The 18,132-nt window shown below is 43.1% G+C and overlaps 1 protein-coding gene across 1 annotated transcript in view; it reads right to left on the minus strand.

The window, feature by feature from the left end:
- Positions 1 to 2,737: 2,737 nt before the first annotated feature.
- LOC126249095 (NK1 transcription factor-related protein 1) overlaps positions 2,738 to 18,132 on the minus strand; it is a 123,136-nt gene continuing 107,741 nt past the window's right edge. Inside the window, exons 2-3 of the mRNA XM_049950745.1 lie at positions 11,383 to 11,755; positions 2,738 to 2,930 (exon numbers count right to left, since the gene is read on the minus strand). Coding sequence (XP_049806702.1) covers positions 2,738 to 2,930; positions 11,383 to 11,755 — 566 coding nt within the window. The remainder of the gene's footprint in view (positions 2,931 to 11,382; positions 11,756 to 18,132) is intronic.

The raw sequence follows: 18,132 nt of genomic DNA on the forward strand, positions 1-18,132 counted from the left end.
TAATATACTTCTCCGATTTGCTAAGTCGTCCACACAAAAAGTACATAATGTCTGTGTTTATAGAACGAGAAAAGGAACGTTTCTTTGAGCTTCTAAAGGAATATTGAAGTGTAGAAAGTTGTATTTAACATATACGTTCAAATATTTGGAGCGCATTTTGTCTATATGACGAAAGTGATGGAAATAGTTGGGCGAAGTCCTTAATAAGCGCATCACATTAATTAATGACGCACAAGGAATGAGGTTATTCAGATCGCTTGTTATGTGGAAGGCAACAGCCTGGCTTGGAAACGCAATTTCTAGTATCATGGAAGAAGCTTTTAGGTTAGTGCACTTAACAATGAGTTGTACCACACTGGGTCATGAGAATTCTGCCCCGTAGTCCATGACGTGTGTAAACTGTCTACAAACAGAAGCAGCACACAGTATCTCTAAGATTCCAATTGCCTTAAATGCGAGAGTATTACAAATGACTGGAGCAGTTTTTCCATTGTACTGCAACTACATTTTTGACAATATTATATAGTCATTTTCCATTATAGAGAAACTTATAAAGCTTTCTTTGTTGTAACTCTTTCCGCTTTCTTCTATCAGAGTGCAGCAGTAATCAGTTAGAAAATATAGCGACTGGCATTTAGAAAGCTTACGTTGTACACAAATTTAATTTGCATTATTCTATTACTATAGTGCAACTACAATGCTTAAAGATATTGGACGAAGGTACAACCTAGTTGAACTCTATTCTGTGATGGTATGGACAGTTTGCAGACGCAGAATACCTCTCATAGCGGAAATCAGGACGGCCGTTTTATTTTATTGTTTTTCGCGTTTGTGGATGCTATCAGTCCTTTGGCTGAAGAACGGCTTGATTGTACCACCCATAAGGGGCGTTGGGATGAAGCAACAATAAAGGGAAAAATGTGTTTAATAATGCCTTCGCCAAAAGGAAATGGACATGTTACGTCGACGTCGACTTCATTAGAGACTTGAAATCTGCAAAATGTGCACGGAGAAACGCATTGAGTATCTTTGTACGGACAAAATGTAGCTCATGCACATTGGTGAAATCATTTCAGTTATTTCTGAAAGTTGTCTACAAAACTGTCAAAAAAAATCTTGTAGCCGCTTTTAGGGGGAATTGGACACTTATTTTCTTTACGTTGAGATAGTTACTTTTTTTCCTAAGAAGGTACTAGACATTCAGTTGAAGCAGGCCCCTGTAAGCCACAACCGCTCTCTAAAAACCAGTTATTTGTAGTAATGTGCTCAAGCGTATTCTTCATCCCATAAACATTGTACAACATTCCCGTACGCATACTCCTATGTGTTTCTCTAATTGGAAATGTACGATTGTCCGAAACAGTTAAGTGACTTGAAATAAAATATAAATTTTACCTTTAAGTAGTCGCTGTGTTTAATCCTGTTAGACCGTCTTTCGTATTTACATTACAGCTGGTGCACCCAAACGCACAATATAGTTACATTATGTTGATCTCAAATCTGTTGAACCACACGACAGCCAGAGACATGAAATCGTCTGTCGATGTTTTCTTCTCAGCGCTCGCTACAATAGAAAAGTTGGGAAAAACGTAGTTTAAGGAGATATGTCTCGTTTCAAACTTATTGAATCCGTGGACAACCTCACGTTTGTGGTGGCAACCGAATTATGACATAAATTTTGTTATTTGTTTGAGTTTCGTTTCTGTTCACTCACGAGAAGGCATGTAAAATAATTGTGTATAATGTAAGATTGTAGTTTTCAGAAAGAAACGTTTTTCCGCACACTGTCTCTAGTGTGAGCGGCCACAGATTTCCCAATACATGTTATTTAATCCGCATGCCTACACTGGCTAACCACCTTAGTAAGTCAAAAGATTTACAATCTTAATATTCTGCTACTGTCAAAACATCCTGAGAGATTCTATTTAAACTGAAAGTCTGGCACCTAATTGAGAGAACTGATATTTGTTCATATTTGGAAAAGGAAAGAGAAAAAAAGCAGTGTTTGTTTCTTAATAAATAGCAAATTGAAGTTTTTGTTGTTTCGTTGCCATTCATTCTTCTTCATCTCTCGTGTTCGACGCGCAAGTCGCCGAAGTGGCGTCAAATCGAAAGACTTGCACCTGGCGAACGGTCTACCCGACGAGGCCCTAGTCACACGACTTTTTTTATCCCTTTTTGTTGGTAACTACGATCAGTCCAGAATCCGAACTACAACAATAACGCAAGGCAAAATGCTCCAATGTCAATCGATGCTTCCCTCGTTCGACATGACACCATTTTTTCACTTACTTTTTTCAGTTTCAATTTCGTCAGCTCACGTTACACGGAATAACTGAACTGACTTGTTTGTGGCCATAAACTCTGCATCTTAAGACATCTGCACCTAAATATTTGTATTCTCCCGCATGAAGGGATTGGCTTTTCTGTGCGAGGGAAATATTCCTCAGCTTAGCAGAAGTTGCAGTCACGTGAAGTCCAACTTCACGCAACGAAGAGCTGTTGTGTTGTGTAGACTCTCTTCGATTCGTATGCAGCGACGCTCGGTGTCGGGATCAGACTCGTAGGGTATACACACCCAGATTGCTGCATTTCGCGCGAAGTGTAAATTGTCCTCAGTTATCTCGCGACGCAACACGTGGCACCAGTCACACGCAAGCGGCACTCCTCGGAGGTGATGATGTTTGGTTAGCGGCCGCTCCTCGGAGAGAAACTAGTTCCGTGAGACGTGGTCGCGCTACAGTTGGCAGCCGTGCACGTAGGTGACGTTGCGGAAGATGGCGGCGGCCGTGGTGAGGAAGGCGGGCGGCTGGTAGGGGCAGCAGGCTGCCGGCTCTGCGGGCGCATGCGCAGATAGCAGCTCCTTCTCCACCGACGCCTGCTGCCGCAGCTGCTCCAGCCGCAGCTGGTTTTGCCGCTTCCACTTAGTCCTGCAACACAAACCCGAGCCATCATCCCTACTGATCATAGATGAAATAACCCGTGTATCATCAACAGTTTACTTCGACCAAACTGCTATGCCACTTAATGAGGACAAGGCCAAACCTCGGTCGAATAAACCCCAGTCACTACAATGACAATGGATCGTTTCCTTACATTCAAAGCTAACCGTGAAGAAGCGAAACTCAGCGTATCTATACCGAACAACACATCTGCAGACTTACAGGAACCACCTGTGGCGCTAAACCGAGCTTCGACCATCTGTCCTGGTACTAAACTAAGGCGACGAAGTCACGGAATAGCGATGTAGCGATGTGCACATCTGGAGATGGCGTTAGTATTGCATACACGAGATATAAAAGGGCAGTGGTGGAGTTGTCATTTGTACCAAGGTGATTCATGTGAAAAGGCTCCCGACGCAGTTAAGGTCACATGACGGGAATTAATAAGACTCAGAACGCATTGGTAGTTGGAGCTAAACCAATGGGACATTCCATTTCACAAATCGTTAGGGAATTCTATATTCCGAGATCCACAGTGTCAAGAGTGTGCCGAGAATACAAAATTTCAGGCATTATCTGTCACCGTGGACAATGCAGCGGCTGACGACCTTTACTCGAGGCCCGAGAGCAGTGGCGCTTGCGTAGAGGTGTCAATGCTAACAGTCAAATGGCTCAGATCACATTGTACGATTGGATGGAGCTGATCAGTTAAAGCGGTCACGTAATCCTTGACAATAATGCGATTTTGCAGAGGAACTATGGGGCCCACGGAATACCACGTTACGACTTCCCAAATCATCATTTTACGCAACTAACGTACTATTTCTTCACATCGGCAATCTTCAAAAACAACTGCTGAAAATGATGAACAAATATCTAAATGACAAGACTGGTCTTTGCAGTGGACAGAGATGTAATCGGCGCTTGCCGCTACCAACAGCTACTGCAACGTTTAGCTTCACCGCGCAATTTTGTCACTACAGCGGCTCGGGCGCTGGCGTTCGCAGAAATGAAAAACCGGGGAAGTCGACACGAAGTTTTTCGGACAAATCCGACCCATCGGACACCTTTTATTGTGCCACTTATATGCAGTTACCATTGTTAGCACAGTGGTGAACGTACGTATTTTTCCTTTCAATTCTTGCTCTAAGGGGAATAGGCAGGCTGCTAGTTTGTCGAATACAGGATATATAATAATAAATCAATACTTAAATATACAACTCTAAAACCGGCAGTCTATTTACAAGTTGAAGTCGATATTTTTATGGGCCGGACGTAGACCCTTTTGCCATCAATGGTTGATATGTCGATAATTTTTCTCGATGTATGAAAGCCAATGACGAAATTATGTTAAATATCGATATATCGGACTCACTATATTTTTAAAAATACCAGAGTACTACTGCGAAGTAGCCCTAAGCGCCTGCAGGTAGGCAACCGCTTGACACACCTTAAATGTCATTCGCCTGGCTACTTGACTGACAGTTCTCATCTCGATTTTATCTTTGGTTTGAGTTATTTATCCGACTGTTTCTGCGACGCATGCACAACATACTTCGTAGTATAGCTTTGAATCACGAGGTTTTATCATGGCAGCGAATGAATATGCCCGCTGGGATACACCGAACGCAGTCACCGACTCGCCCTGAACATGGCTGCAGGGTTCACACACGAACTGTCACGACGGGAAGCGTTAATGTCGCGGATGCACGTACGTAAAATGACGGAAGACGATTTCTTTCTTCTGTGTGCGGGGTTTTTACGCCTGAGCTTTCTCGTTCGTGCCGTCATTATGAAAGCAGTGTTCGTGGTTCTTACGTGATTAGTCAAAGTATCCTGCATTTCAGGTCTCCACCCAAGCTATAACAAATGTTAATTCAATACTTGTTTCCATCTTGTTTCTTGACGATTCTCTCTCGCCCCACAAATCACCAACATTTGCGTAAGCAAACTCCCTAATACAGTTTCGTACAACTTTGGAGGCAGCATGGCAATACGCTTTCGATGCGCATCTCATTGACGGTTTCCACTCCTCTGACTGGTGGCCAAATCTCTGGAGATTACAGGCCACTCTGGTGATACTGTCAACGATAGCGTCAGATTTAGGGAACAGTCTTATATCAGTGGTACAGTTTAAAAGGCATTGCAGTGAATATCTAGAAAACTGTCTCCACGGTGATGCTGCCTGTCTGACAAAATGTGTATTAGGTTGTATCCAACTATTGTATTCACCAGTTTGTGACACTGTTGAGAATTCTGCATCGAGCGACTGAAGTTTGTTTTCTGCCCTGACGAGGTAAATATTTCTTTTTGAAGCATCTGTACTCTTATAGGTATTTAAATTCTATTTATAATTTATATAGCAGATAACTATACTTATTCAGTGATAGAACAGCGTAGAAACATTTAAAATCGCCCTAGTCTCTCTGCAGTGAAAGGTACGTTAGAAAAGTATAGCGCCGTTTTCTAAATTGCACTATCACTTTTCTTATATATTGTACCGCTACAGTTTAAAATAGTGTTCAGTATACATGCTTTAACTACTGATTTGTTCTAATAAATGACTTAATAATTGTGCTGCTATAAGACTTGACAATAGTGAAAATATAAATATAGGAGGCACATTTATGGCTCATCTTTCGAAGATTGAATTTCGCACGTTTTGCTATTTCATTTCATTTAACTACGAAAGAGAACAGATTACACCTGATCTGTGATTACAGTTTTCACATCTTGTCGTACTACAATTCATGTGCTGAATCATTCTATCGACAAAAGTAATCATAAGACATGTTAGTTGGCAATCACGTAATGAGAAACAAGAGTTTTATTCTTTTTTTTTATCAGAATAACAAAGTGTTACTTTACTTACCAGAGCCCCAGTGAAGTAGTAAAAGTGGTTTAGTAATTATAAATAAGAATAGTATAAAGTTGTCACATTTTTCAACATTGCAAATTTTTCACTTGATGTTACCTACGAAATATGGTTTTTGGCCCCGAAAAAGACATGGAGATGGGTATTGATATTTCAGAAATATTCCCACAGAATAAGGAAAAGCAGCAGAGCAACATCATTTACTGTTGAGATCGCTGATAGTCCTTACAAGAGGCCATCCTTGACAAAAAATATTAAGGAAAAAAAAAAGTACCGACTACCGTTTTGTGGCAGTTTGGGCATTTATGTGGTTATGTTTGGAAGTTATTTGCGTGTGAATTTTCTGGTCGTACCTCAAACTCCACGTGACGTGTTTCGTGAACATCACGGAACATTTGGGTGAGCACTTCTTTATAAGACGACTTGATGTAGTACCTCGCAAACAGCTGTGGGTCAGTAACTCTATAGAACGGGTCGGGCTGGTGAACTTCTGGCTGCCTTAGTGTGTACAACCTGTCGTAAAAACAGTGACTAATGTACAACAATAACACTTTGATAGTAAATGTGGACTTGATTGCCATTTACAACATATTCTGCAGGCAATAAAACCTAGGAAGTTGAACTTTACAACATTTTCAAACAAGTTATTTAAGAGATCTTCACAGATTCAGTAATACTGTCAGATTGTCAATATATTGACCGTCTGAGGGCGCGTATTGACGTATTGTCAACCGTAGAAATGTTAATGAGCAGTATTGATGGGCTTCAAAATATTCTCAGTATTGTCAATATATACTGAACGTTTGAGGTCAAATATTGACTGTTTGACAATATTCCCCATTCAGATTGTGACAGAGCTTCAGGAAACAACCACGCGGCGTTAGTGTGCACTACTTATTTATTTCAATTCGCCGTTGTGTATATCACACATTAGACTCAATTTTTAAGGAGTCTTTTAACACAAAATAATTTTAATAGGCCTATTCGAGGGTAATCATTGTATATGCCACTTTAGAATGGTTAACGAAGGATTCATTATGACGTTGCTTACTGCATTAATTTTAAAATATAGCATAGATTGTTGTATCACTTATCAGTTTTGGAAAACGCACCCATTTCGAAAAATACGTCATATATCTGCAGTGACTAGTAAGAGGTCTGGGAAGTGCGTGTCGATTTCACCAAATTATCACAAAGCGTAAAAAAGAAATGTTTGACGTTAATTTCCTGAACAGGTCCTTGCTAGGCAGATATAGCTTCATAGGTTTCCATACAATTTTTTGCAGATATTACAGAACTAAACGTCGAGCATTAGAATGACATGTCTGTCGCCAGACACCTTTAAGTTACTCCTAATATCTTGTAGAATGCGATTGCCTCTCTCATTAAAGTATTTTGCTTTTCTATTTTAACTCGTATCAACAGTAATAACTTGTCGTACGATGCAGAACCATCGGAGAATAATATATAAAATCTTTTGGGGGCCGTGATTCTGATATCAGTGAATAAGTTAACATGTGACCACTGGCTCCTTTTTTCAGCCAATCTCTGACCCATTTCCTCTTTTTCGTTGTTTTCCGTTGCTTGCAAGCTATAGTTCACGTAAGTGCAGCACACGCTTTCTTTTGGGTCTTCGACATCGTAACCTTCTAAACTCATTCTTTCAGCTGACCATTTTTGTCAGTGTTATTGATAGTGTAAGGTCGCTTCAATATATTGAAGGTTTGATAAACTAGTGTTATCAATAAATAGTGAATGTGTGCAGGCCCCTTTAGAATCCCGAACCCCCGATATTTTTACGAACTGTCAGATGTTGCCTCCAAGTCTGAGTTATGCGACCTTTGCTGGGTAGCTATTTAACCGAATTTCCTTGAACGCTGCTTTTGCAGGCTGAGGCAGTACCTATCAACGGAGAATGAAGGAGCGGACAACAACAAGCCTATTGCGGTAGGTGGGCTGAAAGTTAGGGATGAGAAGTTATAATGGTAGTTATCCTTCTGGAAGATTCCATCGCCGTCGGGGAAGAACTGAAGCATGCAGGGATTAACACTCGTGTAGTGCGCAGTTGTCATGGTGACTTCGATTACTACCATAGGTGCATGGAAACGTTGGTGAACGTCCCCCATGGCAAAATACCGCCCAGACCGGCTTGTGTCTGTGGTGCAGTGCATGTTTGCATGTTTGAATCCTGGAGCATCGACTTGCTGTAACAAGAAACGTGATTATCAGCCAATTTTCCCTCCATCTACGGTCGAATCTCGATGATACCGTGCCCACTGACGAGGTCGTTGTGTCAGCATGGGAAAATGTAGGCGGTCACCTGTTGCGAGGCCGCATTTTAACAATGCCCGCTGAACGATGTGCTCCGAAACACTTGTATCCGCGCCAGAATTGTTCCCTGTCGTCAGATCACCCCCTACCGTACTTTACAGAGCGGGGCAGCCTCTGCGATGTGGCGTGGTAGTGCAATAACTTGTCGCCCACTCACAGTTTCGTCGTCCTTCAACCACTTTCCAAATATGCTCACACCACTATCGTGCGAACAGCCCACCATCATCCCCGTTTCCGGGATGCTTGCTCGTTCCTAAGATCCAGGCAACAACAAATTGCCCTTTATCAAAGTCGCTTATGTAGATGAATTTGTCCATTTGATTCCCGTATGGTTGGCATAATTATTCCGCTTATATTCTTTTCTTAGCACGCCACCTGTCCGTAACGGCACAACGCGGCATATCGTCTCTCGGTGGGAAGTGGTCGTAATTTTTTGAGTTATCAGTGTACGTAGGCGGCAGGTCCGGATTTAATCCCAGTTCGGTTTTATAAAGAGTACTCTATGGCTTTGGCCCCTTACTTAGCTTGAATTTATCGCGAATCTCTCGCTCAGTGCAAAGTTCCAAGCGACTGGAAAAAAGCGCAGCTGACTACTGTATGTAACAATGGTGAAAGTACGGACTCACAAAATTACATTTCTGTAGTTCCATCTTGCATAAATGGAGAGGGACTGCGGCTGGTCAAAGACTTGAAGAAAATAAATACCGACAGCTGTAATTTTATTGGTTCAAATGGCTCTGAGCACTATGGGACTCAACTGCTGTGGTCATCAGTCCCCTAGAACTTAGAACTACTCGTACTTAAACCTAACTAACCTAAGGACATCACACACATCCATGCCCGAGGCAGGATTCGAACCTGCGACCGTAGCGGTCGCGCGGTTCCAGACTGTAGTGCCTAGAACCGCTCGGCGACCCCGGCCGGCAATCTTTGAACATATTCTCATTTAGAATATAATAAATTTTCTGAAGACCGAGAAGATTGTGTCCCCGAATCAGCACGGTTTTAGAAAGCATGCGAAGCTCAGTTAGCTATTTTCTTACTGTATATACTGCGAGCGAACTATGAATGAGGGGTAACAGGCAGAGGTTTCCGGAAAGTATTTGATGCGGTGTCCCGCTCTTGACTGTTAACGAAGGTACGAGAATATAGGATATGTTCCCAGATGTGCGGGTGACACGATGACTTCTTAAGTAATAGAATTCAGTGTATTGTTCTCGACGGCGAGTGCTCATGAGAGCCAAGGGTGTCGTCAACGATCAGGCGGACAGGTTGGGCAGCAATCTGCAATCGTTTGCTGACGGTTCTGTGGAGTACGGTAAGGTGTCAAAGTTGAATCACTGTGTGAGGACACAAGATGATTTAGACAAAATTTACAGTTGGCGCGATGAATGACAGCTAGCGCTAAACGTAGAAAAATGTAAGTTAATGCGGATGAGTAGGAAAAACAAAACCATCATGTTCGAATACAGCATTAGTAGCGTCATGCTTGATACACACACGTCGTTTAAATATCTGGGCGTAACGTTGCAAAGGGGTATGAAATGGAAAGAGCGTGTGAGGGTTGTGGTGGGAAGGTGAATAGTCGACTCCGGTTTACTGGAAGAATTCTGGGAAGTGTAGTTTATCTGCAAAGGAGATCGCATACAGTACGCTGGTGCGACCTATTCTTGAGTATTGTTCGAGGATCCACCCTAGGTCGGATTAAAGGAATAATTCGACACAATTCAAAGGCGGGATACTAGATTCGTTACCAGAAGTTGCGAACAACACCCAAGTGCTACGAAGAAGCTTCGGGAACCGAAAAAGTTATCCCTGGAGGGAAGACGATGTTATTTTCGAGGAATAAAACTGAGAAAATTTAGAGAACCGGCATCAGAAACTGACTACAGATCAATTCTACTGCCACCACCACGAAGATAAGATACGAGAAATTAGGGCTCATACGGAAGCATATAGATAGTGTTTTTTCCTCACGCTATTTACGAGTGGAATAGGAAAGTAAATGACTAGTAGTTACTGTAAAGTGTCTTCCAGAGTATATACGTAGGTGTAGTGACTTCTTTACGACAAAGTGTACTAGGCGTGATAAAAAAGTAACAAGGAATTTTCTAATTTCGCGGTTTTTATACATCCGATTTTCAATTTTTTTACATTGGTGGTAAGCATGTTCCCGATGAATGTTTGCACTTTCGGCTGCTCGGCGAATTTTTACTTTCGTAAAAGATGTATCAAAGAATTTGCATCAAATTTTACTTGAAAACTGGAATAAAGTGAAGCAGCTCATTCATCCGAAATGTTGATTATGGATTTTAGCGAATCTGTTACGAGTAACACAAGAGTTTACGAGTGGTATAAACATTTAAAAGAGGGTAGAGAAGAGGTTGTAGACCACGACCGCCCTGCCCCCCCCCCCCCCCCCCCATACATTAAACATTAATTACTGACGAAAATATGGTAGAAGTAAAGAAAATGGTTCTCGAAAATCTCCGAATGAGCGTCAGAGAGGTTGCTCATGACGTCGGCATATCCTTTGGCTGAGGTCACGCACTTTTTTCGGATGATTTGGGCATGAAAATCGTAGCAGCAAAGTTTATTCCGAAATTGTTGAAGATCTACCAAAAACGACGTCGTGTAGACGTCGCTCAGGAATAGCTGAATGGAGTGGACAACGTTCCGTAACTTCTAAAAAAAAGTTATGACAGGTGACGAAACGTGGATATACGGATATGACATCAAAACCGAAGCCTAATCGTGCCGACCGAAAAAGCTTCGACTACCTGGAAGTCGTGCAGCATTTCTGTGAAACAATCCGAAGAAAGTGACTAGAACTGTGGCAAAACCAGTTGTGGAAACTGCATCACGATAATGCTGCCGCTAACACCTCGACGCTTTTTCCCGATTTTTTGGCAAAAAACACAACCTTTACGTTGCCTCAGCCACCGTATTCGAGGGACATGACCCCCTGTGCTTTCTTTTTATTCCCGAGGTTGAAGAGAACAGTGCAAGGACGTCGTTTTACCACCGTTGTCGAGATAAAAACGGAACCACTGGACGAGTTCCGAGATTTGTAAAAGCGCTGGCACGGGAATATTATATCTTAGGGGATCACTTTGAAAGGGACAAAGTTGATATTGATGTGTAAATAACCTTTTTTCTTAAAAAAAAAGAAACAAAATTCCCGTTACGTTTGGTGTTTGGTGCAGAGGGAGCCGAGTAACAGAGAGCAGGTACCTGCGGTTCTGGTACCAGGTCTTGACCTGCGTCTCGCTGAGGTTGAGCGCGTCGGCGACGTCGCTGCGGTCGGCCACGGAGAGGTACTTCTGGCAGCGGAACTTGCGCTCCAGGTAGGCGAGCTGCGCGTGCGTGAACGCCGTCCTGCGCCGGCGCGGCTTGCGCCCCTTGCCCGCCGCCCCCGGGCCCGCGTCGCCACCGCCGCCGCCGCCTCCGCCTCCGCCGCCGCCGCCGCCGCCGCCCCCGGCCGCTTCCGCCTTGGCGTCCAGCGCGCTCACGACGCCGCCATCGTTACCGCCGCCCCCCGCACTGCCGCTGCTGGCGCTCGCGTCGGCTGCGTGCTCCGCCTCCCGATCCTCTTCCGACTCTTCTGCTGAAACAGTCACACACCGGATTCGCTAACAGTTCAAGTAAATACGAGTACGCGCTAGCTCGACGAAGGGAGTCGACAGATTTGGACGACCGTCGATCGACAATTCATTGGTGTTCGGCCTATCATTCTCAGCAAACCGATAGTTCGGGACCGAGAGATTCGGCCTGGCGCAGATAACTTGTCGAGGCTGCTCTCTTTTGTTATTGTCGTAAAGCAGCGTTTCAGTATCAATTTCACCGGCCGATACGATGAGGGAAGAAGAGGATTTACTATTCCTTACATGCGCAGCTTTTATTTTACTGCAAGAAACTGACAATCAGAAAAAGAAGAAGAAACGTCGCTGATGGACGACCTCTCTTTTAAAATGTAGGCAGCAGAGTGATGGGACAAAATTAACGTTTCACCTTAAAGCTGAACTGGAATATGGTCTGTTTCATAATTTTTTGCGAATGAGAGCTACGGATTTCAAATTTTTATCGAATTGCGTAGGCCCTAAAATTTCCAAAGATGACCCTTCCCTTAGAAGAGCCGTTCCTGCACTAAAACGATATGCATAAGGAATCCACATTCCTTTTCACATCGTGCACGTTATTTTCTAACAGCTGACTTATTTCCCTCCGAGCGCCTAATCTTTCCAGTTTGTTTTTACAATCACAATTCGTAGGACCCATAAACATTCCCGTTCACGATAAAACTACCGGCTTTAATGCTGTCTCCGTATTCCACTCAATACTCCAATATTTCTAGATACAGTAAATACATATCTGTTCGACAGACAGCAAATCGCTACTGGACCGACGAACAGTGGACCCGCCGTGACCACTAGGAGCTGGGTTCCAAGCCCTACTCACCGCCAACGCTTTGATGCTACCCCCGGCGGTCTGAACCCCAACCGAGGCCAACCGCTTCGTACACGCTAAGCAGATTTCGGCCAACGAAGCGGTTAGTTGTCGTTCATTGCCTTTCTTAATATCCATTTCAATCTTATCAAATTCCCACTTGATCACAAAAGCTGTCCAACACATATTAAGCATTAGTTCGCTATTCGGTCGTCTAGACGACTACACGCTTAAGTCAAATCCCGCACTGCAACAGCCCTCTCCGTTCGGATGGCCTCCCACTGTGAGCGGGACACTTGGATCATTCCCACCACAGGTCCCACATACACAGAACCATCAAACCAAATCGAACACATGTATATTTGATCGCTATACTTACAATTGAATGACATTCGACGATGAGCAAAGTATCCGAAATACACCCTGCTTACGGCTCTGGATATAGAAATATCATACCATTCGTATCACTTGACATACTCTCCCCTTTGGTATCAAAATATTCCACGTCAAATCCAAGCCTTCCTGCCACTGGACATAGTCATATCCTTTACACACATCTCAGAACACAAGCACATACTCTATAAAATAGATGCTCCCAGTTTAGAAAATTATTCTGCTAAGGAACGTGTTATGAAACCGGTATTTTCAACCACCTCAAGCCATCGTGGCTAGATGTTTATCCAGTATTTGTAAAGCATTCTCTCTCTCTATGCCATTTCAGAAGTTCCGTGATATATTGACAGGGCTATAGGCGATGCTTTATTGAGAAAGATCGCAAACAGTGGATGATGCGTGAGAAACGTACACTAGCTTTTCAGATCTCTAGTGCTACGCTATCGGCTAGAAATGAAGTGTCCGATTTTGAATCAAGTCCTTGCATTCAAGCACATACCTGTGTAGCATCCTATGGAGAAGTCCTTTATTACAGCCACTAATGAATCATATTTCTAGCACTCTCATATCTCGAAACGACTCACATTTCTCTAGCCAATCTGCTAAAGTAAAATTCCAGCCCCGTTTTAGTTAGCCCCCATGCAACTGCTGCCATTTTTCCAGCTTTATGGATCTGATATTTCCAATTTAAATCGCAACTGGAGTCGGAGGAAAATATATCTACCACATTTTGCAACCCATGTAGAAACAGGCTAAGCTGCGTTACTGCGACAGGACAGTGTTTTAACCATTCGATGGAAACTGGAACTACTGAAAGGACAATGATTTTTTCTACCTTACTGCAGTGCACCTCCCCCCCCCCCCCGAAACTACATACAAGTACTAAAGATCCGAGTCCAATCACATCTATCTTCGTTATTCTGTACCATCCAAGGCAGAAATATTAGCAACTATAAAGCTCCACTGACTTCATCCGATAGACAACTACATAAGATTTTCACTGCATCTCTCTCCTACCATATATCGAAAACAAAATACCGCATGCGTGCTAGCATCGAGCACATGTGACGATCCTATTAAATATACACGTTTTTATCAACTGCACAAAAATGGTTCAAATGGCTCTGAGCACTATGGGACTTAACATCTGAGGTCATCAGTCCCCTAGAACTTAGAACTACTTAAACCTAACTAACCTAAGGACATCACACACAGCCATGCCCGAGGCAGGATTCGAACCTGCGACCCTAGCGGTCACGCGGTTCCAGACTGAAGCGCCTTTAACCGCACGGCCACACCGACCGGCTCAACTGCACACCTCAGTTTAATGTTTCACCACTTGTACCGTAGGACAATGATAATATCCTGATGACTATACTGTAAGTCGCAAGAGGCACACCCTGTGACCCTGTCTCGTTGTTTGAAACATGAATTTTTCTGCTCCTACACGCTTTGTACACTGTCAAACATTTTATTTATTTTTCCCCGCCACGATTTCGAGGTTTGTGTCAAGTTCTAAACTGACATTAACACAGCCTCTCGCAGAAAACTAGACTTCGCACAGTGAGGCGATTGAAGTCAGCTGATGACGTGAGTACCGCTACACAAGATCACAGGAGAGTGTCACGCCTCCCTGCCAAGCCCCCCTTTGCGGGAAGTTTGAATTTTGGAGGTGAGATAGGTCAATTGGAACACCTCTACACTTCGCACAGTGTAAATAAATTTTTTACTGCTGTTACTATAACAGATACTCGACGATTTTAAATAAAGTTCACTTACAAGATAACGAAATTGGAATAGTTTTACCACGTTCGCGTGGGTTTCCAAACTACAGTCCAAATCTGATTGCTATTCGTTCCGTTTCGACTGATTCCTCATATTGCAGTCATGTACGCAATCACTGTTTCGGTGCCAGCATCCCCAGAAGGTGTCGCCCCTCATCAAAACTGTTTCTCCAACTCGAACAAGCATTGTGTGGCAATCATACTGTGGTAACCAACAACGTGGCAGTGGACGGAAAAGACACCGCCGATCTACTCAAATAATAAGCATTACAATTGGTTATATGAACAATTTTACCAATTATAAATTAATTTCAACTCTGACCAGTGATTTGAGAGCTTGTTTCAGTATCATAGCTAAACTACCCCTTCGCCACTTTGCGAATCTGTATAGATGACCGTGCAGTACGTCCATTCATTGTTAATTCTCGAACACATACATCACCAAAGTATATTAGACAGCGCTCTACATATTTCTGACACCTACAGCATATTGCTTAATTTACGATCTATGTCTATGCTGATGGGCGTCACAGAACATTCGCACTGTCTTATGCTAAAATTAGCGACTGAAAGACCTCCCTCACACTGTCATCGACCAACCCGCCCTGCGGCACTGGTACCTATTTAATCTGCAACCGACCAGAAGTAGTCAGCTGTATTTCACGTCTCGTGAATGGATGGAGCTCGTTGAGTCCTCGCCCATCCAAGTGTACAAGATTTCTCGAGATGCGTCCATGTCGAGGAGGTTAGCGTTCCTTATCGATGTACAGCAACAGATTTGAAAGTGTTGTCCATCAATTTTAAACTATTATTCCAGAGTCTAGGATCAATAGCTGGAAGGTACTGTTAAGAGAGAGAAATAAACACACGCACTCCTAATCCTACAATGTTCCTCACTTAAAACGGGCTATTATGTTAGATCACATAAGTTTCCAATCTATCACTCATATGTAAGGTAGCCATGTTAATATTCCAATGTAAGAAGAATATTTCAAGCCCATGACATACATCCTTCTTCCAGATTTCTCTAGGATAAACTATGCTATCGAATAGTAAAACGAAAAAACTATTTTCTTAAAACTTTTGCTCTGTGTGATACAATATAGCTTTCCAGTGATGTATAGCGATCACTGTTCACATCCGATCACAGTTCAGAAATTATGCTATCCGTGCATCAACCCTATATATAAAATGACCGTTACTAACGGGGAAAGCCTCTTACAAGGAAACAGGTAAACGCATAGCAGCAGCGCCCGACATGCGAAAAATACAAGTCATTCTACCACTAGCTCTGTCAGGCGCATATTAAAAGGTTGGACATTGATGTTAACACGCTGTTCTTTCTGTACACTCAACATTTTCCGACGCACAGACAAAACGTCAACTACTTAAAACAGACGCCACGGGCAGACTGAGTGCAGGAGGCAGATGAAACTCGAGCAGTAGGCGGAGCGAGAGTCACGTGACAGGCCACGCGACTTTCAGCCTTATTGCATTCGTTTTATTGTTTCACCAGTACTAGTCCGGTTTTTTTCTAGCCACACCTCGTAGCTCGCGTGCGGTTGAAGCAGTATTGAATAGCATATTTCATGGCAGGTGGATTGGTCGTCGAAGCACCATACCATGGCCCGCACGTTCACCGGATCTGACGTTCCCGGATTTCTTTCTGTGGAGAAAGTTGAAGGATATTTGCTATCGTGATCCACCGACAACGCCTGACAACATGCGTCAGCGCTTTGTCAATGCATGTGCGAATATTACGGAAGGCGAACTACTCGCTGTTGAGAGGAATGTCGTTGCACGTATTGCCAAATGCATTGAGACTGACGGATATCATTTTGAGCATTTATTGCATTAATGTGGTATTTCGAGATAATCACACTGTAACAGCATGCGTTCTCAGAAATGATAAGTTCACAAAGGTACATGTATCACAAAGGAACAACGGAAATAAAATGTTCAAACATACCTACGATCTGTATTTTAATTCAAGAAACCTACCTGTTACCAACTGTTCGTCTAAAATTGTGAGCCATACGTTAGTGACTATTACAGCGCCATCTATCACAAAGCGAAAAAAGTGGTCCAACTAAAACATTCATATTTCTCTACGTACTACACGAATATGTAATAAAAATGGGGGTTCCTATTTTTAAAAAAACACAGTTGATATCCGTTTGAGCTACGGCAGCGCCATCTAGCAGGTCAACCATAGCGCCATATGGTTTTCCCCCTTCAAGCTAGACGAGTTTCGTTCTTTGTAGTTTCTTCGTTTGACGCTTAGTTCGTGAGATATTTGGCCCGGTGACGATCAATGTCCAACCTTTTAATATGCGCCTGACAGAGCTAGTGGTAGAATGACTTGTATTTTTCGCATGTCGGGCGCTGCTGCTATGCGTTTACCTGTTTCCTTGTAAGAGGCTTTCCCCGTTAGTAACGGTCATTTTATATATAGGGTTGATGCACGGATAGCATAATTTCTGAACTGTGATCGGATGTGAACAGTGATCGCTATACATCACTGGAAAGCTATATTGTATCACACAGAGCAAAAGTTTTAAGAAAATAGTTTTTTCGTTTTACTATTCGATAGCATAGTTTATCCTAGAGAAATCTGGAAGAAGGATGTATGTCATGGGCTTGAAATATACTTCTTACATTGGAATATTAACATGGCTACCTTACATATGAGTGATAGATTGGAAACTTATGTGATCTAACATAATAGCCCGTTTTAAGTGAGGAACATTGTAGCCTTAGGAGTGCGTGTGTTTATTTTCTCTCTCTTAACAATACCTTCCAGCGTTTGCCTGAAGCTATTTAGGGAAATCACGGAAAACCTAAATCAATCAGGATGGTCGGACGCGGGTTTGAACCGTCCCGAATGCGAGTCCAGTGTGCTAACCACTGCGCCACCTCGCTCGGTATAAATCCCCTTGATTATTTCCTTTGGGGTATATCTAAAGTCACTTGTGTATGAGTCGCCAGTGGATACGGAGATGGAGTTAAGTGGTTGAAATGGCTCTGAGCACTATGGGACTTAACATCTGAGGTCATCAGTCCCCTAGACTTACAACTACTTAAACCTAACTAACCTAAGGACAGCACACACATCCATGCCCGAGGCAGGATTCCAACCTGCGACCGTAGCAGCAGCGCGGTTCCGGACTTAAGTGCCTAGAACCGCTCGGCCACATCACCGGCAAGTGGAATTAGTTGCCAGAATTGTAGCTGCCTGTGATGTGATTCGAAACGCACCCGGGATATTTGTCAGGGTGCATCAGAATCTTGTTCGCCAATTTCATGCTTGTATTGAGGTTTATGGCCGTCAGTTTTAGCACACTTTGTAAGATACAGTACA

The sequence above is a fragment of the Schistocerca nitens genome, chromosome 3 (genome assembly GCF_023898315.1).
Source record: "Schistocerca nitens isolate TAMUIC-IGC-003100 chromosome 3, iqSchNite1.1, whole genome shotgun sequence".
NCBI classification, from domain to species: Eukaryota; Metazoa; Arthropoda; class Insecta; order Orthoptera; family Acrididae; genus Schistocerca; species Schistocerca nitens.